Source organism: Selaginella moellendorffii, unplaced genomic scaffold (assembly GCF_000143415.4).
Source record: "Selaginella moellendorffii unplaced genomic scaffold, v1.0 SELMOscaffold_27, whole genome shotgun sequence".
In the NCBI taxonomy this organism is placed as follows: Eukaryota; Viridiplantae; Streptophyta; class Lycopodiopsida; order Selaginellales; family Selaginellaceae; genus Selaginella; species Selaginella moellendorffii.
The window spans coordinates 1,624,501-1,646,818 of NW_003314288.1; the positions used below are offsets into that span (position 1 = coordinate 1,624,501).

General features: G+C 41.9%; 6 protein-coding genes and 1 non-coding gene across 9 annotated transcripts; 6 read left to right on the forward strand and 1 right to left on the reverse strand.

The window, feature by feature from the left end:
* Nucleotides 1–70: 70 nt before the first annotated feature.
* On the forward strand, nucleotides 71–2,128 carry LOC9629951 (protein PELOTA 1). Its single transcript, XM_002975279.2, has 16 exons — nucleotides 71–124; nucleotides 187–269; nucleotides 328–403; nucleotides 459–533; nucleotides 587–643; nucleotides 698–743; nucleotides 797–872; nucleotides 936–1,011; nucleotides 1,066–1,098; nucleotides 1,147–1,215; nucleotides 1,268–1,374; nucleotides 1,427–1,499; nucleotides 1,555–1,593; nucleotides 1,647–1,741; nucleotides 1,791–1,897; nucleotides 1,959–2,128. The coding sequence occupies exons 1-16, from the start codon at nucleotides 74–76 to the stop codon at nucleotides 2,030–2,032; spliced, it is 1,137 nt and encodes a 378-aa protein (XP_002975325.1). The 5' UTR covers nucleotides 71–73; the 3' UTR covers nucleotides 2,033–2,128.
* Nucleotides 2,072–4,443, forward strand: LOC9629580 (protoporphyrinogen oxidase, chloroplastic). Of its 2 annotated transcripts, none has more exons than XM_024680214.1 (10): nucleotides 2,072–2,538; nucleotides 2,583–2,768; nucleotides 2,837–2,921; nucleotides 2,970–3,117; nucleotides 3,166–3,246; nucleotides 3,299–3,470; nucleotides 3,523–3,682; nucleotides 3,735–3,838; nucleotides 3,894–4,221; nucleotides 4,270–4,443. In XM_024680214.1, the coding sequence occupies exons 1-9, from the start codon at nucleotides 2,104–2,106 to the stop codon at nucleotides 4,191–4,193; spliced, it is 1,671 nt and encodes a 556-aa protein (XP_024535982.1). In that variant the 5' UTR covers nucleotides 2,072–2,103; the 3' UTR covers nucleotides 4,194–4,221; nucleotides 4,270–4,443. The 2 variants fall into 2 exon arrangements, with proteins under 2 accessions (XP_024535982.1, XP_002975326.1); XM_002975280.2 differs by having other exon boundaries at nucleotides 4,309–4,443.
* Nucleotides 4,444–4,476: 33 nt separating this feature from the next.
* LOC9629581 (protein ABA DEFICIENT 4, chloroplastic) lies at nucleotides 4,477–5,729 on the forward strand. Its single transcript, XM_024680218.1, has 8 exons — nucleotides 4,477–4,583; nucleotides 4,637–4,661; nucleotides 4,728–4,851; nucleotides 4,906–5,021; nucleotides 5,080–5,208; nucleotides 5,259–5,347; nucleotides 5,396–5,501; nucleotides 5,575–5,729. The coding sequence occupies exons 1-8, from the start codon at nucleotides 4,558–4,560 to the stop codon at nucleotides 5,632–5,634; spliced, it is 675 nt and encodes a 224-aa protein (XP_024535986.1). The 5' UTR covers nucleotides 4,477–4,557; the 3' UTR covers nucleotides 5,635–5,729.
* A 91-nt stretch (nucleotides 5,730–5,820) lies between these two features.
* Nucleotides 5,821–7,608, forward strand: LOC112348131. 2 transcript variants are annotated; one of them, XM_024680216.1, is made up of 4 exons: nucleotides 5,821–5,944; nucleotides 5,986–6,156; nucleotides 6,252–6,979; nucleotides 7,038–7,608. In XM_024680216.1, exons 3-4 carry the CDS (start codon nucleotides 6,255–6,257, stop codon nucleotides 7,522–7,524), a joined length of 1,212 nt encoding a protein of 403 aa, XP_024535984.1. In that variant the 5' UTR covers nucleotides 5,821–5,944; nucleotides 5,986–6,156; nucleotides 6,252–6,254; the 3' UTR covers nucleotides 7,525–7,608. The 2 variants fall into 2 exon arrangements, with proteins under 2 accessions (XP_024535984.1, XP_024535983.1); XM_024680215.1 differs by having other exon boundaries at nucleotides 5,821–6,156.
* Nucleotides 7,609–13,102: 5,494 nt separating this feature from the next.
* Nucleotides 13,103–14,279, forward strand: LOC9629582 (GDP-mannose transporter GONST3). Its single transcript, XM_002975282.2, has one exon. It carries the CDS (start codon nucleotides 13,120–13,122, stop codon nucleotides 14,221–14,223), a length of 1,104 nt encoding a protein of 367 aa, XP_002975328.1. The 5' UTR covers nucleotides 13,103–13,119; the 3' UTR covers nucleotides 14,224–14,279.
* A 223-nt stretch (nucleotides 14,280–14,502) lies between these two features.
* On the forward strand, nucleotides 14,503–16,078 carry LOC9629583. Its single transcript, XM_002975283.2, has 10 exons — nucleotides 14,503–14,727; nucleotides 14,779–14,874; nucleotides 14,921–14,995; nucleotides 15,059–15,127; nucleotides 15,182–15,258; nucleotides 15,320–15,408; nucleotides 15,462–15,591; nucleotides 15,646–15,736; nucleotides 15,786–15,851; nucleotides 15,911–16,078. The coding sequence occupies exons 1-10, from the start codon at nucleotides 14,527–14,529 to the stop codon at nucleotides 16,025–16,027; spliced, it is 1,011 nt and encodes a 336-aa protein (XP_002975329.2). The 5' UTR covers nucleotides 14,503–14,526; the 3' UTR covers nucleotides 16,028–16,078.
* Nucleotides 16,079–22,239: 6,161 nt separating this feature from the next.
* Nucleotides 22,240–22,312, reverse strand: TRNAE-CUC. Its single transcript has one exon. It is a non-coding gene; the product is annotated as a tRNA-Glu (tRNA).
* Between the last annotated feature and the right edge of the window lie 6 nt (nucleotides 22,313–22,318).

The following is a 22,318-nucleotide window of genomic DNA, read 5'->3' on the forward strand; positions in this document are numbered from 1 at the left end:
CCGCTATGACATGCTCGTTTAAAGTGGAAAAACACAAGCCTCCGTGAGAAAATATTCTAGGGTTTAAGGGAGGATGAAGCTCGTCAAGAAGAGGATCGCCGCCGATGGCTCCGGCTCCGTCAAGGTTAGATCACTCGGCATTCTTTGCTGGATCAATCCATTCGCCTTCTTCTGTGGGATTTGCAGCTCGTTCCAGAGGAAGACGACGATCTCTGGAATGCCTATAATCTCATTGCAAAGGATGATCAGGTCTCCGCCGTCACAATGAGGTAGAATTTCGAGGGTAGAATCTCCTGTTTGTGTCCTCATTGCGATCCTTGACACCAGAAAGGTACAACGTGAGAATTCAAGCGGTGGAAGGGACGCAGAGAGGGTCCGATTGAAACTAGAAGTTCTTGTGGAGGTGATACCATTGCAACTTTGGTAATGTCGTTTAGACTTTTTCGCATTGGTAACAGGCAACCGAGTTCGACAATATCGCTTCGGTCCTGCGCATTCGTGGCAAAAATCTCACTGAAAACGACCATGTCAAGGTAAGCTCGTGTCGAGCAGAATCACATTCTACATTTGTTTTTGTTTATATCAGCTCGGTGCGTATCACACTCTGGAGATCGACCTCCAAAGAGCCTTTGTGCTGACCAAGGTACTAGACGATTTTTTTTTTCTCTGTGTTGGAAATTAACTCCTCGTTGTGAAGACTATATGGGACAACTGGGCTCTGGAGCTACTAAAAAATGCTACCGGTGAGTGTTCTTCTGAAACTATGCGACGTGTTTAGAAGCGATATGTTTTGTAGATCCTACTGCAAATGCCGATGTAGTAGCGGTGCTGATTGACGAGGGGCTAGCACACATCTGCCTTGTAGGTCAAAAGTATAGCTTCTTTTCCTAAATTTAAGCTTCCAGGTGCTCACTCCTCTTTTTTTCCTTTTACAGCATGACAACAATCAAGGCACGTGTGGAAGCCTCTATTCCTCGCAAACGTGGTGCAGCGATTGCCGGATATGACAAGGTTTTTATTAGCTGCTCATGAAGTGTATTTGGGTTTGATACCCGTGTCCTGCAGGCGCTGAACAAATTCTTCGAGAACGTATTTCAGGTTTGTCGTCTCTAAACTTCAACATTTCCTGAAAAATTATGCTCACAGGCGCTAGTAAGAAGCGTAGACTTCACTTTGATCCGCTGCATAATACTTGCTAGTCCTGGATTTACGAAGGTTTGCACTTTTTCTGTGTTTCATCACGCAACTAATTGCTTGTGTTCTCCAGGACCAGTTCTTTGATTACATCAACCTTGAGAGCACCAGGAGGGAGATCAGGGCTATCATTGAAAACAAATCGAAGTTCATTCTAGCTCACTCATCATCCGCCTACAAGTAAGCTTTTCGCGTCTTGTAAAGACTGGTTTTTTTCAGTTGGTGGCTGCAGGCACTCACTTAAAGAAGTCCTTGGCTCGCCCTCTGTTGCTTCTCGAATCAAAGATACAAAAGCGGCCCAAGAGGTACACTTGTTAAGACTTCCAATGTAAGCTACTTATGTAAGCTACTTACACGCAGGTCCGGGCCTTGGAGCAGTTCTTCAACATGCTATCTACAGTGAGTGAATGATTCTGTATATTGGCGACACGCCGACACTTTTTTTTCACTAGGACCCTCTGCGAGCGACTTATGGCCCCGCTCATGTGTCAGCAGCGCACGACAGATTCGCCGTCCAGACGCTTCTCATCACTGACGCACTCTTCAGGTAAACGAGCTGTGAAACTTCTTTCCTCGTACGATGTCTTTCCTTCCAGAAACGCGGACATTCCGACGAGAACAAGGTACGTCGAGCTCGTCGAGTCAGTGAAAGAAAAGGGTGGAAACGTCCACGTCTTCTCCTCGATGCACGTCTCCGGCGAACGTAAGAAATTCCCTTTCGCCTCTCGGTCTTCTCACTCACTGTCTCCATCGTTTTCTCGCAGAACTGGCGCAAATGACCGGCATTGCCGCCATCCTCCGCTATCCCCTCCCCGACCTCGAGGACCTCGAAGTATAAAAGCGCTCGTTTAGACTAAAAAGCTATGGTATAGGGAACAGAGGGGCCAGGGAGCCCTAATCGCCAAAGCAATGGAGGTGTTTCAAGTTGCTCCAACAGCTCTCCACATCCCTCATCCTCACCAGGTACTCCAATGCAGGCGCCACACCTCCTCCGCCTCCAAGGCCAGGCAGAAAATCTTCCAGCAGCAATGCCGGAAGTTCTCGTCCCCGGGCAGGACAGTAGTGCCAGTGATCGCAAAGCAGCCAGCAGTGAGCCCGCCCTCGGTGTCCGAGCGCTCCGCCGAGGGAAAGTCCCTGGATTGCGTGATAGTGGGAGCTGGGATCTCGGGGCTTTGCACAGCACAGGCGCTAGCAACGAAGCACGGCCTGCCGGTTACCTCCATCCTGGTGACCGAGGCAAGGGAGAGAGTAGGGGGAAATATCACGACGCTGGAGTCGGATGGATATTTGTGGGAGGAAGGACCGAACAGCTTCCAGCCCAACGATTCTATGCTCACCATGGCGGTACGTAGTCTCTTGATTTTCTCGCGTTTTGATATTCCTTGCAGGTTGACAGCGGACTGAAAGACGAGCTTGTTCTCGGGGACCCCGATGCTCCTCGATTTGTTTTGTGGGGTGGACAGCTTCGCAAAGTACCAGCGGGGCTCGGCGATCTTCCGTTTTTTGATCTTATGAGCTTTGCGGGAAAGATACGAGCTGGCCTGGGAGCTCTTGGATTGAGGCCTCCACCTCCGGTATGTCAAGTGTATCCTTTTTTTGTTTCTCTTTTAATAAACGGTGTTCATTATTTTCTGTTGTGCAGGGTGGTGAAGAATCCGTAGAGCAGTTTGTTCGTCGGAACCTAGGTGATGAAGTCTTTGAGAGGCTGATCGAACCTTTCTGTTCAGGTGAGTACTATTTGATTGGCGTAGATTTTCCCCTTAGTTGGATTTCAGGCGTTTATGCTGGTGATCCTTCGAAATTGAGTATGAAAGCTGCATTCGGGAAAGTATGGAAGCTGGAAGATCAAGGTGGAAGCATCATCGGGGGAACTATTAAGCTTATACAGGACAAGAAGAAGAATCCCCCTCCGCCTCGTGATGAGTAAGTCTGATTAAAGCAGTTCTTTTTGAGATTTCATTTTCGTTGTAGGCGACTGCCGAAACCAAAGGGTCAAACTGTTGGATCATTTCGCAAGGGTCTCATCTCGCTTCCCAAGGCTATAGCATCGAAGTAAGCAATTACAATTGCTGTGCTTTGACACAATTACGGTTGTTGTGTTCAGGCTTGGCGATAGCATAAAGCTCAAGTGGAAGCTCTTGTCTGTAAAGAAAACATCCGCGGGCCTCTATACACTTGTTTATGATACTCCAGAAGGAACCACGGCTGTTTTGGCAAAATCTGTCGTCCTCACAGTTCCATCCTACGTTGCTAGTGAGATTTTACGACCAGTTTCCGTAAGTTATTTCAAATGCTTTTTTGCTAACGTTTCTTACGATTGTGTTTCAGCCTGCAGTTTCTGATGCCCTCTCAGAGATATTCTATCCTCCAGTTGTGGCAGTAACTTTATCGTATCCTAAATCAGCCATTCGAGAAGATCGCTTGTCCAATGGAGTTTTGAGTGGATTTGGCCAACTTCACCCTCGCAGCCAAGGAGTAGAAACTTTAGGTGAGTTTCTTGACTTCTCGAGCAGGACTAAATGTTTTGTTTGCTGTTGCAGGAACTATCTACAGTTCCTCTCTTTTTCCAGGCCGTGCTCCCCAAGGCCGTGTTCTCTTACTGAACTACATAGGAGGTGCCACCAACATGCAAATATCAATGAAGGTTTGTGCCGCAGATCCATTTTCGCTTACAACGTAATACATAATATGCGTCGCAGGAAGATGATGCTATAGTGGAAGCAGTGGATAGAGATCTCCGTAAGATGCTCTTGAAACAAGACGCGGAGCCACCGAAAATTCTTGGTGTTCGGTTGTGGCCTCGAGCAATACCGCAGTTCACGGTAGGCCACCTGGATCATGTTGAAGCAGCTCGGTTTGGTCTGAGGAACGCTGGAGTCGAGGGGATTTTCCTGGGAGGTAACTACGTTGCGGGTGTTGCACTTGGTCGATGCGTAGAAGGGGCGTATGAAACTGCCGAGACCGTGTCCAAGTACTTGGCGCAAGTTCTACCATCTTAGCCTCTATGTCTCCCCGCAATCCTGGAAGGTACGCAATGTCTTGAAAGCGATTCTTTTCAGTTGTAACTGTCAACAGTACTCGCGGACTGAAGATGTTTGACAAAAAAAATTTCAGGCAACGCAAGCAATCGTGAGTGATGTTGCCAAGGTGGTCTGTCTACCCAATGGGAAGCTGGCAACGCTTATCTCCACTTATCGATTTTGTTCGAATATTCGTCCCATTTGTCAAGAAAAATTTCACAGTGCGCTATCGTGCTTTAGATTCTACCAGTGCGCTGCCATTCAAGCGGCTGGGGCTTTGCTACATTCCATTTTCTTGGAGCCCATGAGGGAGAGACTACCAGAGGTTCGTCTATAGTCAAGAATGGAGATCGTTCTAGCGCAGCACAGGTCAGTAAGATTGGTGTTGCGTAGCTTCGATTGCTAACATTCGTTCCATACAGAGCAAATGGCTGTTCAGCGATCCAGGCAAGAAACAGATGTTTCCTCGCTTTAATTACGTTTTCTAACGCTTTTCTCTTTTGTGTTTCAAAGATGGTACCTCGATCTACTAGATCTCCTCCACTTGCCACACTTCCAAGTCGCGGACTGTTCTCATCCAAGCTGACGAAGTTCCAGCATAAGCGGCAAAGTCGGCCCCATAAAATCTCCGCATCCTGTGAGTCATCTTTCTCTTCTCTTGCAACTGTTCTTAGAGTTTGGTGTTGTCCAGTGCCTGTCCACGCAGTTACAAGCACAGTGCAACTCTCATCCACGCTCTTCACGCTTGCGACAACGCTGGTGATGCCCTTCTACACCATCATGATTCTAGCTCCAAAGAAAACTTGGGTGAGCTGATCTAGGATTTCAGTTTTGTAGCTTAGCTAACTCACATCTTCTTTTCCAGACAAAGCGTGTAATTGAAAGCAACATCCCTCACGTCGTCCTCGGAGCCATGTACACTTATCTTCTATCCATTTCCTGGACGCCTAACACTCTACACTACATGTTTGCAACCAAGCACTACCTTCCAGAGGTATTTACAGCTTTCAGCCAAAAGGAAAATTCTAGCAAAACTTCTTGCAGCTCGCTGGGATTACTCAAATGTTTGCCAGCACAGTAACCGTTGCATCCGCCTGGGTGCATCTTCTTGCCGCTGATCTATTCGTAGGAAGGTACTCTGTGAATTCACTTTCATACCTCGCCTAAACTCTTGTTTCCAGACAAATCTATCTCGAAGGGCTGGAACACAACATTGAAACTCGCCATTCGTTGATACTGTGCCTCATGTTCTGCCCGATCGGCATGATTTGCCACATCTTCACAAAGGTTCTCAAGCTTGCAAACTTCTCATTTTCCTTGACTGATTCCTTCGCTTTTTTCTTTTGCGTGTGTGACACAGGCTTTGACACTAATGAATCGAGTGCCCAAAGTACACCCGGAGAAAATAGCGGCTCCGTGATTAAAGCCAAAGATTAGGATAACATAATGTACTTTTGCGCTGTGTCCTTGAGATTGGTCAGTGGATAAAAAACAATGAGGATATTATCGAGGGTTCAGATGATAAGACACGTCATCTGACACGTAAGCGAATGTCATATGACAGGAATTGGGGATTTTTCTTTTCCGCGCTCATGCGATACGAGCGAAGAAGGCAATTTAGGAGGACAAGTATCCATGGCGAATTTAGGGTTTATCAGCTCGCGATGGCACGGGGATGAAGCGCTATCCGCCGCACGCCTCTAGAATTTCGTGGTGCGCACCTTTTCCAGGTTAGATCTGATCTTAGATCTCGTGTCGCGATTTTCTTTAGCTCGCGTAGGGTAGTCGCAATTTCTCTCCCCGCTTCGCGATTCTTCTCGTCAAGCCAAGGCAATGGCATTATTCCTTCCCTGACACTCTACCGCCCGAGCATTTGGGAAATTTTTTGACGTGCCAGCGACTCTCGTCGGGGTCAGTGCTTTCTTGCGGGTCACTGTTCTAAGTAAGTTCCAGCCTTTTGGATAGTTTTTTTTCTTTTGTTCTTCCTCCTTGGAAGGACCAAACGTACTTTTGTTTGACACTATCGTCGTGCTGCAGGAGATGGCCGCCGCGGAGATGAGGACCGCCTGGCACAGAACAGCTGCCACTTGCTACTTACTCCACGAGGACGCCAAGCGATCATCAAAGCCGGACGACGAGGCCTATAAGACGAAGGCACAAGGAGGGAAATACGAGCTTAGCGATGGGTGGAGTGCCGTCAGCTCGCACTACTTCTTGCCGGACAGGAAGCTAGATTTCCACTTCCACATGGAAAACGACGGTGATCGATCGCCATCTAAGAAAAGCTTGGGCCTGGAAGCAGAGGCGGGGACTAAGTCACTCGAGTCGGACTGGCAAGCTATAGATTCGCCATCGACGTGCACCACCGATGCAAAAGTTTTTGACAAGGACCGGTCACTAGCCGAGAAGACGAGCGTGAGCTGCAGCTTATCCGCCAAGAATCTCGAGGTGATGGGCCAAAGGTGGCGACACGCCAACAAAAGCGAACTGGCAGCTCTCATTGCGAGGAAGTCTTCCGAGGATATGGGAAACTGTGACTTGCCGCCGCCTCTCTCGCCGGCAGCAAAAGGCTTGCTGAGACCTTCGGCCATAAAGGAGGATGTTTTCCATGGTGGTGGGGGGGAGAAGCTCGCAACACCCGGTCTCCCATCGTCCGCACCGTCATTGCCGTTTCGAAGCCTTGGAGCTTTGGATCCGAAACTGAAGAGCAAAATCCCGACTCCAGTCGAGATCTCTCAAGAAAAACCGACAGCAGAAGAAGAGAGGTAACTTACACTCCCACTTTTTTTTCGTGTGCTAGTGTTTCATACTTCTCAATTCCAGGAATGACGCTATGTTTTGGAAGAACATGGACTCGGAGCTGCTCGGGGAGGCCCTTTGCCGGTCGCAGACACGAGCCAGGGAGGCCGAGAAGCGGGCAGCCGAGGCGGTATCGGAGAGAGACCAGCTCCTAAAGCTCTTCTTCCGGGAGGCGTCCGTGTCGCTAACATACAAGCACTGGGTCAGATACTTAGAGGCAGAGAACTCGATTCTTAGGCGACAGGAAGAAGAGCTAGGAGAGCAATGGCCCCAAGATGAAGACGCTGCTTTTGATAAGATGGACCAGCAGCACAGCTCCTCGCTCAAGCGCTCCAGCGATCCCAGCAAACAGCACCAAGAAGGCATGAGATCTAAGAAACGCAGCAGGCAGTCAGATAACTCGATGGTACTGGGATGTACAGTGGGACTGGCATTTGCTCTGGGAGTTAGTCTCGCGGGTGCTGGCTTGGTATTTGGTTGCACCATGGGCTGGATTCTCATAGCCTTCTGATGGCTCGATTCTTACCTCCTTTGTTATCTGTGAATATCAAATGAATCCCAAATCACGTGGTATATATATTGGTTTAGTTTTCAATTTAATGTCTTTGAGTTATTTAATCATTGAATTCAATCCTATTTCAAACACGGTTTGTTTGCTCGCCGGCAAGAATAAATCCTTGCCTGCTTCACGCGCTTAAGCAAGACTTAGAGGCGAGTTCTCTCCGCCTTCTTAGTGTATTGCCGCACCCAGAGAACCAGGGCTCCATGACCTTCTGTACAGATCACTACATGTAGTCCAGATGATTTCGGCTCTTGCTCGATAGATAGCCGGTGAAGTTTTGGAGTTTCGTGGGGCAGCAATGGGTCTGTATTTAGTGTGTATTCCACCTATCTGCGGCTATAAAGGTAAAGGGCAAACGTAGTAGAGAATCGAGTTTAGTTATAGCGAGTTATAAAATATAAATTGATGGCTATACAATACCATTTTATTCTCAAATTAATACTTGGAGAATATAATTAATTTTTCTATTTCTATAATCATAAAGACAGAGAATTATTACAATAGAGTGGAGAGAATATCTAAAGTATTGCACTCCACCCTATTGTATAAAAGGCTATAGAGTTTATTCACTTTATAAAACTTCATCTTAAAAAAGAGCTTGAAAATGTAGGCTAAGCCAATTTAGGACTTAATATATAAGAAGTAACATTCAGTAATCATTATTGTTAATTTTTTTTTCACACAGAAGATTCCCACCTTAGGTGAGGCACTAGTAACTTGATCCAACTTGTTTAGAATTTCAAGTTTGTAGTTTAAAATAGTAATGTAATCTTATGATAAAAAAAATTTAAATATAAATAGCATACAAGTCTTTTAATAATGTATTATATAACTTCACATAAACTATTAGGGTGATGACTTGTGCTTAGACTCCGAGATGGTGATCTTGTCTATATCAATGAAAATCCTAAAAACAACAAACCATAAATTGGATTAGCTCTATTTTGTATAAACCTTCAATTCTTACTTATAAAGAAGCTTTCATAGATCCTCATGCTCGCAAGGAGGCAGAGGCTATTGCATGGCACCTCCACCTCTTCACTAAGAACCACTATGCAGTGAGGAGTGTTCACCTCGCTAGCTAGAGCATCCTCCTCATCATTAACTCGCTGCCTTAAGGGAACCTTAACTAAAGCCTCTTTCTTTACTTCATGTGAAATATAGCCTCGTCATATGAACTATACACCTATGAGCTTGGGGTGTCCACTTCATGAGGAGGCTCAACCTCCTCCACTACCATGCCACATGGGGTCTCCTCCACCATCACCTTGTGCCCGCATGAAGGGTCTTCATCTATAACATTATGAGGAAGGTCCTTCTTTACCACTTCGTGTTCATTGACAACCTTGCATTCAATCACCAACTTGCATTTGTCCACCACCTCACACTACACAATGTGAAATTGCATTGTAGGGTCTATAGTAGCAACCCTGGAAAGAAATAAAAATCCAAAAAGAAGCAAAGGATTCAATGTAATGCTTACATGTCATAGATTATGATCACACCATTTGTAATGACATAAACTTTTTCTGGTTCGGCATCTTACACTTGTAAAACTACTTCTTTTGCATTCTTGGGATTTAACACCACTTCTTCTGGGATCTCCATGGCAGTGGGATGTTCTTTTGCCACTCCCTCCACAACATCATCCTCCATTTGTGTTGTTGGCTTTGTAACTTGCAATGAAGGAGGGTTGCACACATTTGCTATATTGGCAGAAAAGAGGATAACATGGTCTTCAATCTTGAGTTTGTATCTCAACAAATATTGCCACCAAGATATGCCTAAGAAGCCTAGTCCAATAGAGCATGAATTTTTCTCTTCAAAAACACACAAAAACATAGATGTGCAAAAGTATATAAAAAATATCCTCACATGCAAACCTACTATCCTCAATTAGCATAACAATGCCCTAATTCCTGATGCTCTACATAATAAATGAGATGAATGAATTCATATGCATTTCAAAATTCAAAACATACCAGCAGAGGGCTTGCTCAAAAGTGTGTCTACATCAATTAGATAATACAAGTATTTAGGCCTAGCAAGTTACCAAATTGCCACACTATAGCCATATACCTAGGTGCCTATTGTTACTATTGATGCAAAACTCTCTACTTCTTAGCTATGAAAAGAAACACATTAGTACGTGCATTAGAGAGGAGTTGCATTAAGTGTATAAGTATAAATATAAGTGTATAAGTGTATAAGTGTATGTATAAGTGTTGCATTATAATGCAATCATTATAACAACCACAAAATTTAAACTAGGGAGCAAACTCAAGAAAGAAAAACTTATATTATCAATTTGCAATGCGGCTAACCACTACAATGCCAAAAATCACTACACTCAACACCCCAAACACCTAAAGAAATGTTTTGCCTCTATACTCTAATAGATCAAGCTTGCCACTTAATCATGCTCACCACCACACTCCAATTAATCACACTCACCACTATGCTCCAATTGATCACACTTGGCACCACACTCTAATTGATCACACTAGCCACTACATTAAATTGGGGCACCACACTGCAAATAGGTCACAAGAAATAAAAGATGCATCGATTAATTGAAGCACAATGCTTATATTAGGGCATGATATGATTGACACACACCTCCAACTGGTAGAAATGAGCCACAATTGTGAGAAATGAGAGGAGACAAATGATCACAATCATCACATTATAATTTACACTCACAAAACTGAGACTAAAAACCCCTCACTAGATTTGCAATGATATCATATTGTCTAGGATGACATGGCATCAATTTTATGTGGTAGTCATGCCCCATGCATACATGGCATACCCCATGATAAAAACATTATACACACAATCACATTTAAATGAAACATATATATATATATATATATATATATATATATATATATATATATATATATATATATATATATATTACCCTATGTTCCATAAAGACTAAAACAACATTAAAAGCATACTCTCAAAGAAACTAATGAAATTACAAACACGAATGCCCAACATTACTTTTGGGCCATTTGTGTCCTAGGTGACTCCACTGCAAAACTAAAGCCATCTATTATGTTTCATGATATGCAAAATTTCTATAGAGCACTTCACCACCAACTTGCCTCTAGTGCTAAAACAATGCCTGATCATGATATAACTCCAATTTATAGATCCAAACAAGGTGTAAACATTCTCCAGGAGCATGCTACTTTGCCTCCTACACAGGATAAATGCATTAACCCATCTTACAAAGAGTTTTAGCTTTATTATATGGACTAGAAAAATGCCACAAACCTCTTCTAGGTTTAGTATTTGAGAGGAAATATGTGCATCTCTTATGCATGCAATATTGAATTGCCTTTGTTGACCACTAGCCAACAAATATATAAATCCAAAAAATAAATATATAATATAATATAATATAATAATAATAATATAATATAATATAATATAATAATAATATATAATATAATATATTTGCCATTAAATCCAAAAATCTTCCCTTCTCAATCATCCTAAAAAAAACACTATACATGGTCTTCCAAAGAGAATTTAAAAAATTAGGAACTTTTTCAAATGACAATCATGTTTCAATTGCTTAAATAGCAATCAAAAAGTGATTGTATACATAATATTTTTTCATGCAACTCAAAAAAATAAAAAATTGCACATATATAAATATATAATGCTCTCATGTGCAATCATATTTGTTGCCATATTGTACACACAGTTATTCTTAGTATTTTCTTTTTTTACTTTTATTTTGGTCTGGGCCCAAAATACCTATTTAAAATTTCCTCTTTTTTTATCATTATTTTTGTTTTTCCCAGTTTATCAGGTTTTTGTATGTCATTTTATAAAGTTAAATAGCATTTCAAAATACAAAATAAATTATCTAATTTAGGATTTTTATAAGGAGAGATTTATTTTATTAATATACCATATACAACTATTCTCATTAGAAACATAATTGTCCAATGGAAATGCTGTAGTTGTTTAAGCAACTTCCCTAGAGCATCCCTTTTGCATCCACTAAAAAGTGTTGATGTCTTCCACAATTCTGTACCCAAAACAAGCTCACCATTATCATTTCCAAGCTTTGAACCCAAAGGCAAATTAGACCTCAACCATTTAGATGGTGAACAAAATGCCCATAAAACACTAATAAAATTGACTATGGAATCATTACACGATCTAGAGAACATATTGCAAGCCTGTAAAAAAAAATGGAAAAACGAAAAATAAAAACATAGTGCCTGACGAATACCTCAAGTGAAGTTAATAAAGTGAAATCCAAAATTACCACCTTAAGAACTTCATTTAATACTTTCACATCCATGGCTAATCCTACTTCAAACCAGGAGAATGGACTCCACACTCAAGCTGAGCGCAAACACTAAATTCATACCATGAAAGGTCAGATTCCTAGTTTAAAGAAGAAACAAGCTTTTCTCGATCATGTGCAAGGCACTAAGTATGAACAAGCAGTGTGGCCTCCGCTACCCTTTTTTGTTGTTTTAAATCTTCCCATGACAGACAATGCATTTCTTTCTTATCAAATCTCCACCGTCCATTTTCGCTCCCCCAGCTTATCTCCCATCCCTGGCTATGGCGGGACTGGCCGCGAATTCCCCCACATTGTTTCGGCCCGCGCATTGGAGCCCGGGCCGGAAGCAATGTCAATCACGGCACGCATTGCAGGGAAATCTGCGAATTGTGGTTTGCTCTGGCCAATCGGAATCACCAAGCAGGCTCCCAGTGGCTCGCGATCAGGACATTGGTGATCCAAAGACCGATGGAGGGATTGCAGAGCCGGATGTCGAGAATGCGAGCAATCCAGCGGAGGAAGTGAGCAATGCCAAGCTAGAGAGAGGGCCATCGGTGGAGGAGGCCAAGATCATGGCCAGGAACCGCGGCCAGGTGGAGGCATTCAGCGCCCCATACAGGACGAAGCGATGGGTGCTGACGCGGGGCAAGGGCGCGGCGATCGGGGACCTGATGATCATGTACGGCGGGCTGCTGGACAGGGGATTCGGCAGCGGACAGATCATCGCGGCATCGGGCGCGGTGGTGATCGCCAAGGTGAGGAAGGACGCCAAGAAGCTCATGGGCGAGGAGGGCGTGGGGGATCTCGACGTCCTGGAGCTGCTACGCGCAATGGAGCTGCTCGAGGCGGAGCTAAAGCTGGTCAAGGCCGCGAACAAGGGCGAGGCGCTGTTCCAGCGGCTGGAGGAGGCCAAGAAGCACTGCAAGGTCGCCTTCGCCATCGCCAACCGGATCTAAGATCTGATCCCGCCGTACGACGTTGTCTAATTCCGTACCGGAGATTACTATGCTCTGTTTCTAGTTTTCTAGGGAAGCGGAGGCGCAATGGCGCAGAATGGAGGAGGCGCGCCTGCGAAAGCGGCGGCAGCAACGTAAATCCCGCTGGCTTCTGGTACACACACACACACTCACACACACAATCCTCTCAATCTAACGAATTCCCCGATCCAATTCGCTCGCTCGCTCCCTCTTCTTGATCTCCCCCTCCAGATCGATCGCGCAGCAACCATGAAATTGGGATCGCCCCCCGCCTTCCTCCTCAACGCCGCCGCTGTCTACGGCACCGCCGCCGGCTACTGCCTCTCGGCGTCGCTCCTCTCCATCATCAACAAGTGGGCGGTGATGCGCTTCCCCTTCCCGGGCTCGCTCACCGCGCTCCAGTACGCCACCAGCGCGCTCGCCGTCTTCCTCCTCGGCCCCGGCGGCGCGGGGCTGCTCGACCACGACCCCCTCCGCGCCGCCACGCTCCTCCGCTTCATCCCCGCCGCGCTCTGCTACTACATGTCCCTCTTCACCAACAGCGAGCTCCTCCTCCACGCCAACGTCGACACATTCATTGTGTTTCGCTCCGCCGTGCCGCTGCTGGTGGCCGTGGGCGACACACTCTTCCTCCGCCAGCCCTGGCCGCTCCCAAGAACCTGGGCGGCGCTGGCGCTCATCCTGGGCGGCGCCGCCGCGTACGTGGCCACGGACTCCCACTTCGAGCTCCACGCGTACGGATGGGCCATGGCCTATTTGGCCAGCATGGCCGTCGACTTTGTGTATATCAAGCATGTGGTCATGACCGTGGGGCTGGGTACGTGGGGCCTCGTGCTCTACAATAATTTTGAGGCCCTGCTGCTATACCCGGTGGAGCTGCTAGTCACTGGCGAGGGGAGCGCGGCAGTGGCGTCGTTTCGTGGTGGGGCGGCGGTGGCGGGCGTGGCGGCGGTGGAGTGGCGCTCCTTGGGCACCTGGCTGCCCGTGGTGCTGTCGTGCGCGTTTGGGCTGTCGATTTCGTTCTTTGGGTTTGCCTGCCGGAAGAACATCTCCGCCACGAGCTTCACGGTGCTCGGGGTGGTGAACAAGCTGCTCACCGTGGTGATAAATCTGGTGGTGTGGGACAGGCACGCGTCGCTGGCGGGGACGATCGCGCTGCTCACCTGCATTGGCGGGGGGATCGCGTACCAGCAGTCGCTGGAGAAGCGCCCCCCACCGCTGGACGATCAGGATCCAGAGGAGGAGGAGACTGACACGGATCAAGAAGAGAAGAAACCGTTGAATCCACAGGAAAATTCTTTGGATGTAGAGCTAGGAGAGACAAGGAGCACGATCGATCAGAGTGACAAATGATCGACTCGAGATAACGAACATTTTTTTAAAATAATCGCTCCCGCCTATTTGCTTTATTTGTTCGTGCCGCCTAACTGCGTGCGTCCTTGGTCGATCTTTTCTTTGTTTTCTTGGTGAGGATTTTAGGCTGGCCGGCTCCCGGAGAGAACTTGATGTATTTGATTGTGACATTGCCAATCATGGGCAGAGGTCATGCATGATGGATTGTGACATTGTCTGGAAGGATTGGATCCAAAGGTGATGCTTGATTGATTGACCTGGATTTCCTGCCCTAGACACGTGGCGGGCTCTCGTTCGTTCTCTATGGCTATCACATTGCCTTGCATTCCCGCCTCGTATGGAGGAGGTTTTCACAGGCATTGTGCTAGGGTTCTTCCCAGTGGAAGGGCGCGCTCATGCGTCCGTGCTGCCGCGGCGGCGGGGGATGGCGAGGGTGCTGTGGCATCGGCGAATGTGAATGATGTGAATGATCTTGTTGCATCGCTCGGTGATGCGATCTCGTCGGTAAGCAAAGCGCTTGGATGTGTTGGTTAAGCCTAGAGATTTACAATGCAGAAGGATGCCGACAGCGTGAGATTGGCGCTGGACAAGCTGAGCGAGGCGGGATGGGCAAAGCAGTGGAAATCTCAGCCCAATGTTTCTCGTCGAAATGTAAAAGACAATTTTTGCTTCTTTATCGACTCTTCGGTTTTTTCAGACGTACTTGCGCGAGCTAACTTCGCTGGGACTGAAAAACGCGGAGAATCTCGCTATTCCGAGTGTCCGAAACGATGTGAGTTACTCTCACTGTTGCTTTGGGTTTTTTTCCTGTCAGCTGATGTTGATGCTCTTGCAGCTCGCGTTCTTGGTGACGGTTGTAGGAACAACGAGCTTTCTTGCAGTTATAGCGGGCCAGCTCCCCGGAGTACGTGATCTATCTAGCTAGTTAATTCTCTTTCATTGTAACAAAGTTTGACAGGATTGGGGATTCTTCGTTCCTTATCTGCTGGGAGGAATCTCACTAGCAGTTCTGGCCATCGGAAGCACAGCACCGGGGTATTTAATTTTCAACCCAGGAGAAGCTTCTCACTGAGTTTCTTACAGCTGATTTCTCCAGGCTTTTACAAGCTGCTATCAACAGCTTCTCATCGGTGTTTCCAGATTACCAAGAGCGGCTTCTTCGTCATGAAGCGGCTCATTTCCTCAGTAAGTAGAAACATGAACTCTGCAAGAACTGTATACGCTGATGTTTCTTCCAGTTGCTTATCTGGTCGGCCTTCCTGTTCTGGGATACTCTTTAGACATCGGCAAAGAGCATGTCAACTTGGTCGATGAAAAGCTACAGAAGAAAATTTACGAAGGGTTTCTCGACGGCAACGAACTTGACAGGTATCTGAACTCGAACTCCTTTCTTTCTTTTGAAGTTTCTTTCTATTGTATCAGGCTGGCTGTCGTTTCAATGGCTGGGCTTGCTGCCGAGGCTCTAAAATATGACAAAGTTATTGGCCAGTCTGCCGATTTATTCTCTCTTCAGGTTGATTACATTAAAAGGTTTTTTGCAACCTTATGCTCTCTGAATGCAGAGGCTCATTAACAGATCCAAACCCAAACTCAGTAACGAACAACAGCAAAATCTCACTCGATGGGCTGTAAGAAGTTATGATATTTTACATACGTTCATTTTCTCTCGGACTTTGTTTTGCATCAGGTTCTCTATGCCGGATCACTTATAAAGAACAAAAGCAAGGCATTTGATTCTCTCATGGCTGCAATGGAGAGAAATGCCAGTGTTTCAGAATGTATAGAAGCAATTGAAATGCAGTAGATTTAGCACTTGCCCCCACTTAACCCAAATTTAAGTTTGTTAAAAAGGAAAGGCATCAATAGAGGAATCTTGAGATTCTGTTATCAGATTCTTAGCCTGGCTCAGATTCGCCAAAAGTTTCAGCATTGAAAGATTCAATGCAAAATAACAACTTGAAAAGATTGTTCTTGCATATAAGGTGAAAGTGCAAAGTTTTGTGAAAGAGGATGAGATTAATTTCATTTGGTCGTGAATGATTTCCTGGAGCTTTCACTCTCTTTGTAGAGCTTGCAAGGGTTTATATGGTTTAGATTTTGATTCACCAAACAATGTAGTTCCCCTTTGCAGACAAATGCTGCAAATGAGAAAAACTATAAGTTTATTTGGGCATTTAAGTCTGTCAATTTGGATTTTATTTGGAATTTATATATCCATTCTTCTGGTTGAAGATTTTAAAATTAAATTAAGGAGGATTTTTTCATATTAGTGTATATAATATTTGCAAATGGATTTGATTGTAAAGTGTATTTTACTTTGCAAAAAATATATATAATATTTTTAAATTTATTTCAAATGAAAAGCATAATATATATAAATTTATTTCATCATGATAAGGAAAAATTTACATTTTAAAAGAAAATAAAATATAACAATTCATTTAAATTAATTAATTAGATATAATGTATATATGTATATGTGTGTGTGTGTATGAGGTCCAAGTGTATAGCTACAATGCTATATACTAATATTAATGCAGTGGGATATTGGATCACTCACTTTTATATATATACTAAAATTTTTGGGATAATTGAATATGTATATTTCTATATTCTATTTCTATATTTCATACACTCACTTTGATAGAGTTGAAAGATAGCTTTAAATGTCCTTAATAGTGGCATTCACAACACATGATACAACTTCTCCTACTCTTATTGTCAATCCTCACATCCATTTAGAATTTTTTTATGGGAATCCTATGGATGATATGTACTATTAACTCAATCACTTTATAGTGATTGCCACCTATCATTCTTGAGATGATGCTCAGTGTCTATATGAGTTTCTTACATGTCTCTAAAAGACAATATTACAATAGTATAATGGTTTGTGCAGCTACTCATGTTAATTAGAGCATTCTCCCAAATATCTTCAAGCTTGTATTTGGATATATAAATGATTGTGATGATGCCTTCCAATAATTTTACTTTGTGTGGAATTAAATACGTCAGAACAGATCAAGTTGGGCATATTGTGGTTAGTGCTTTGTCAAGACCTTGTGAAACTTGTGCATACTCTTTCTTCAGCCACCTTTAACAACATGTAAGTAATTAATTTTTTCATTCTACTTTAATCACTTAACCATACTTTCAACCAATTGAAAGAGTCTCACTCACAACCTCCATAAATTTTATTCATGACTTAAGGATTTAAATGGCCTTTTATAAGCAATTAAATTTTCTATTCTTATTCACTTAATCACACTTTTGACCATTTTGAGGAGTCTCATTTATAACCTCCATAGGTTCTATTCCCAAACTCATTCATTGACTTGCACTTGCTAGTGTTGGGAACCCCCATGATATTGAACTTAATCCCTCTATATATGAAGTATGTGAACTTTGAGCATTCGGATAAAGATGGTTATTTATCATTTTAGTATATATATTATAGGGGTATAAAGTTTAGTGCTTCATTATATAAACTCTTATATAGTCATAATGGATATTACCAAAAAAACTAAGTTTAATTTTGCAATTGCCATGAACTGTTAATGCTAGGTCTTGGGATCAATATTTGACAAGCATTCTTTCACTAGTTTGAGTAAAGTTTATTGAACAGTTAAGCTACATACATGTGAGAAAACAATAGTGCTACAACTTTTATCATTATTCACTTGTAGAGTACAAAGTTGATGATTTTATATTAGTTTGTTTTCCTAACCTTACAATATATTCTCTATTGTCTCTAATTTGTTTATATCCAAGATGGAGTCAAATAGAGCAATGGGTCACAAGAAAGGTTGCTCAAAAGTAAAATAGCATACAATAAAACCCTAACATAAGGGAAAAGGCAACTAAGTGGAGAGAACAAGCAACCACACTCTGGCTGCATAGAAAACGATGATGAGCAACTAGGCAAGAATAATTTAGGAATAGAGAGCAAGCTCTAGTAAACATTTGAGACAAGAAATGAGGGGATAAAGGGAGTTGACAAGCTCTCAAGGCTACAAGGTAATCATTCTAGAGCAGATGTGAGGGACACAAAAGAAATGGCAATGCTAAATATGTGGGAAGAAGCAGCAACAAGTGAACATGTACAACATAAAACTAGATAAAGAAAACTCACACCTAGTAAGTATTCATTGGTGAGCAAATTTGAAAACCAAAAGGACTGAAGGCACTTACTTCAAAAACTAAAGTTAAAATGAGAATAATAATAAAAGAAGGCATAAAAACTAATGAGGCTTCCTTTGAAAAGCTATTCACAACTCTTACACCAATTAATTAAATTATAAAGCTCAATGGGTTCTCTTACTAGGTAAGGAAAGCAAAGAAAAAAAAATGGGTAAAGGGCAAAACATTATATATTGTAGACAGAAGTGGTATCACCACCAAAGCAACTACAATGGGTTAAGAATTCCCACCAAGGTTAGGGCAAGGGTTTTCCCAATAGAGATAGCAGGATAAAGGAAATGATATAGCCATGTTGAGTAGGGAAAGATAGACTTTAGAGAAGCCCAGGCAAGAACAAAAGGATGAGTGGATAATGGAATCATTGCTATAGATTGCCATACTAATTCAAAGTAAAAGTCTACACACCTTAGAAAATACAAAAAAAGTAGAGTGAGGGAGCTAGGAAGGGATATTGTTTGGGAAACTAAGCTTTATTTGTTTCACTTAGCCACTATCTCAGGCACTTAGTTCTTTAGTGATATCTATAGTCTATAGTGAAAGAGGATGGTTAACATAACATGTGTAAACTAAAATTTATACTATTCAAACCCAAGGATGGTTAACCTCAAATATTAAAACCCTTTTTAATACCAAATGTAAACTTTTGAATTTGGACTTTCTAGAAGGTTATCCAACCCAATACTATTGAAGCCCAAAAACACTTAACCCTAAGTATCCTAAGTTTTTTAACTGATTGAAAAATAAAATGCACTCTTTTAAATTTAAACCTTTTTGGATTGTCTTTTAAATCATTCTCTTTTAACAACATGCTCTTACCAAAACTATGGTACTAAGAGACTAACCCTCCTGAGTGAAGATCGAGTATTGAGATCAACCTTTTGGAAAGCTTTCTGCTTGGTTACAAAAGCCTTGCCTGAAAAGTGAGAAGCCAATGCATCAGGTTGGGGAGGTGATCTTGACCATGCTAGAGATGAAGCCACAAGCAACTAAAAACCAATAACAACACCAAGAGAGCCACAAGATGATGAACCATAAGGGAAAACCTTAGCAACATGTTGAACAAACAGGCCAAGGAAATATATCATCTAGGAGAGGATGTAATACTAAAATTTAAGAAAGGGAAGATGGACAAGAAGAAAGGCAATAAAGTAGCAACTCAAAAGCTTAAACAAAATCCAAGAAGAGGAGGATTGAGTGGAGAATTTTCTTCATGAGGAAGAGGCACTTCTAGACAAAGAGGAGTGCACAAGATTCAAGAGGCTTAGCCATTATAAAGAAATCTTAATGGTGAGTTAGGCCTTTCAATTGGGCATCGATGCCAAAAGGTGGTGGAGACAGAGGAAGCTTTGAGTGCAGAACAAGAAGCTAAGTGGTCAAAGGAAGATGGAGAACCTTTATGAAACAAAAGCTAAAGGTTAAGAGGAGAAAGCAACAATCACATGTTATCATGCCCTAAAGTGGCATTCACAGCTCCACACCTCACACATTAGGCTTTTTGATCAATTCCAATTTAGTTGTTGCTAAAGACAATCCCTTGTATGCATTTGAGTGGAGGGATGATCAATTCTTGCCATTAGTACATCATTGGGGATTCCTTACTTCTACTTAGAGATTGGAGGTTTCTTTATTAAACAAGTGTGTGAGCAAAAAAAACAAAAGTTTTTTTTCAATACTAGAATGGATTTTATTTCTTCTATTGGATTGATTGTGAAATGCAACCAAAACAAGCATGATATTACTAAGGAGTTCTCTATTACTTACCAGAGCTCTATTGTGAGAATCAATGCTTTAAATATTTATATAAGAACTCCATCATTCTCATGTTAAATTTGTCATAGAAGATGAGATGGAAAAACTTCATCCAAAAGAAGAAAATCACCACTATAATCACCACAATGAGTCTAAGGGTGAACTAGGGAAAGGGCTAGAGGCCCAACTTCCTCTAAGCAAAAAATCAACCCCATCAGAAAGATTTAGACAATTATTATAAACAAGCAGACCATTTTTTTTTTTTGCATTCACAAACTACCTGGGAAAACCTACCTAGGAAAAACATTGTGGAAGATTTTTGTATAAGAGGAATGCTACATCATGCTCTTAATCCCTAGAAATCTTAAAAAATCCCTCAATTGTTCCCTTAGGCTCTCTCTCACTCTTGCTCACATATACTCTCTTTCCAAGAATGGTGTGCCTTGAGAATATAGTGCATGAATCTCCTACTCCAAGATGTAGTGGGCAACATCAACAACTATGTTGTATAGTGAGGTGGTGCTTTAGGAGTCTTAAGTTTATGTGATGGTTCCACTAGACTCATTGTCATTATGAGGGGAGGATGATAGGAGTTTTTCAAATACATGTGTATATATACATATATCATATGGTAGCTATGTTAATTACTGTAGCTTGACTGAATTTGGTCCATTCATTGTATATAAATAAAGAATAGACATTGACTTAAAAGTTTTAAAAACTAGATTGCTGGTGGAAAGGGATTGATAATTTGGTAATTATTCCAGCTAATCTATATATGTAAGCTCTGTAACAATAGTCATTGATTTTATGGCTGATATTTGCCAATGAAAATTTATATTCTTCACTAAAGAAATAATTGTGATTATATGGCAAAAAATAGGGAATTATATATTTATATAGACAATTGATACTATAGATTGCAATAGATTAGTCTCAAATAATTGAGTCTTATGAATAATTACTTTAAACAGTATGGATGATTATTAGTATTAGTTGTCCGCCAAACATTATTTGGTATTTTGGCTTCATAGATTACTAAATTACAATCATTTTGAATTGCAAGAAAAGTGAATAATAAGAAATTTGGTTTTAAAGTACAGAATTTATTTATAGACCATATTACGTTCTTAGATTTTGAATACAATACGAAATTACCATTATTTTGAAGCTTGAGATTACATGAATGAAAACCTTCATTATTAATAGACTTCCACAAAATATATTTTCCTGAATAAAGTGCAATAACACAATTTGATAATATCAAAAGCATATTCTTACCATTTGGTGATATTAGAAATTCACCAGGAAAAAGTTTATTATTAAAGAATCCAGCACTCAAAGTAGATTTAGTTATGTGACAATTTTCATAGTATTGAGGTTTATATAAATCATTTATGACAATAGTCATATTATTATTATCCTCCCACCAATAAAATACATTATATAATATTTCATAATGTTCAGATGTTATTCTAACAAAACTAGAACGTCCATATTGGATATCTTTCCAATATTTATTAATGAGATATTGTATTCCAGTTCTTAATGTATTACCATAAATTGTATTATTTGAAACTTTACTTAAGGAACAATATGGAGGGGTACCATCCATACGATGAAGACTAATAATTGCAGAACCTCTTCCAAAATCAATGGCGATGGCGTCATTATAATTTCGAGTATAATGTCTAGTTGAGTTTATATTTTGTATTAAAGTTTGAAAACCATGCTTAAGTATGTTTTGAATTTCTTTATTTTTCAAGGTATAATTTCTTCCCCATTCTTTCTCAGTTTTTATTGCATATGAGTGTAAGCAAAAAATATGTAATATTAGAAATTTAAAAATAATTTTAAATATATTATCATAAGTTGGAATTTGTATACAAATTAAAACAATTAAATGATATCAAGTTTTTAAATTTTACTTTATATCACTTTATTTAGATTTATTTTATTTTAAATTTTTTTGTTTTAATATAAAGTTAGTTCACTTTTATTTAGTTGGCTAAAGTCACTTTTATAATTTTTTGGAGGGGCTTTTGAATCCAACTTCGAGAATGTTAAATCCGTTGCCGGGAATCGAACCCGGGTCTTTCGAGTGAGAGCCGAATATCCTGACCGACTAGACTACAACGGATGAACA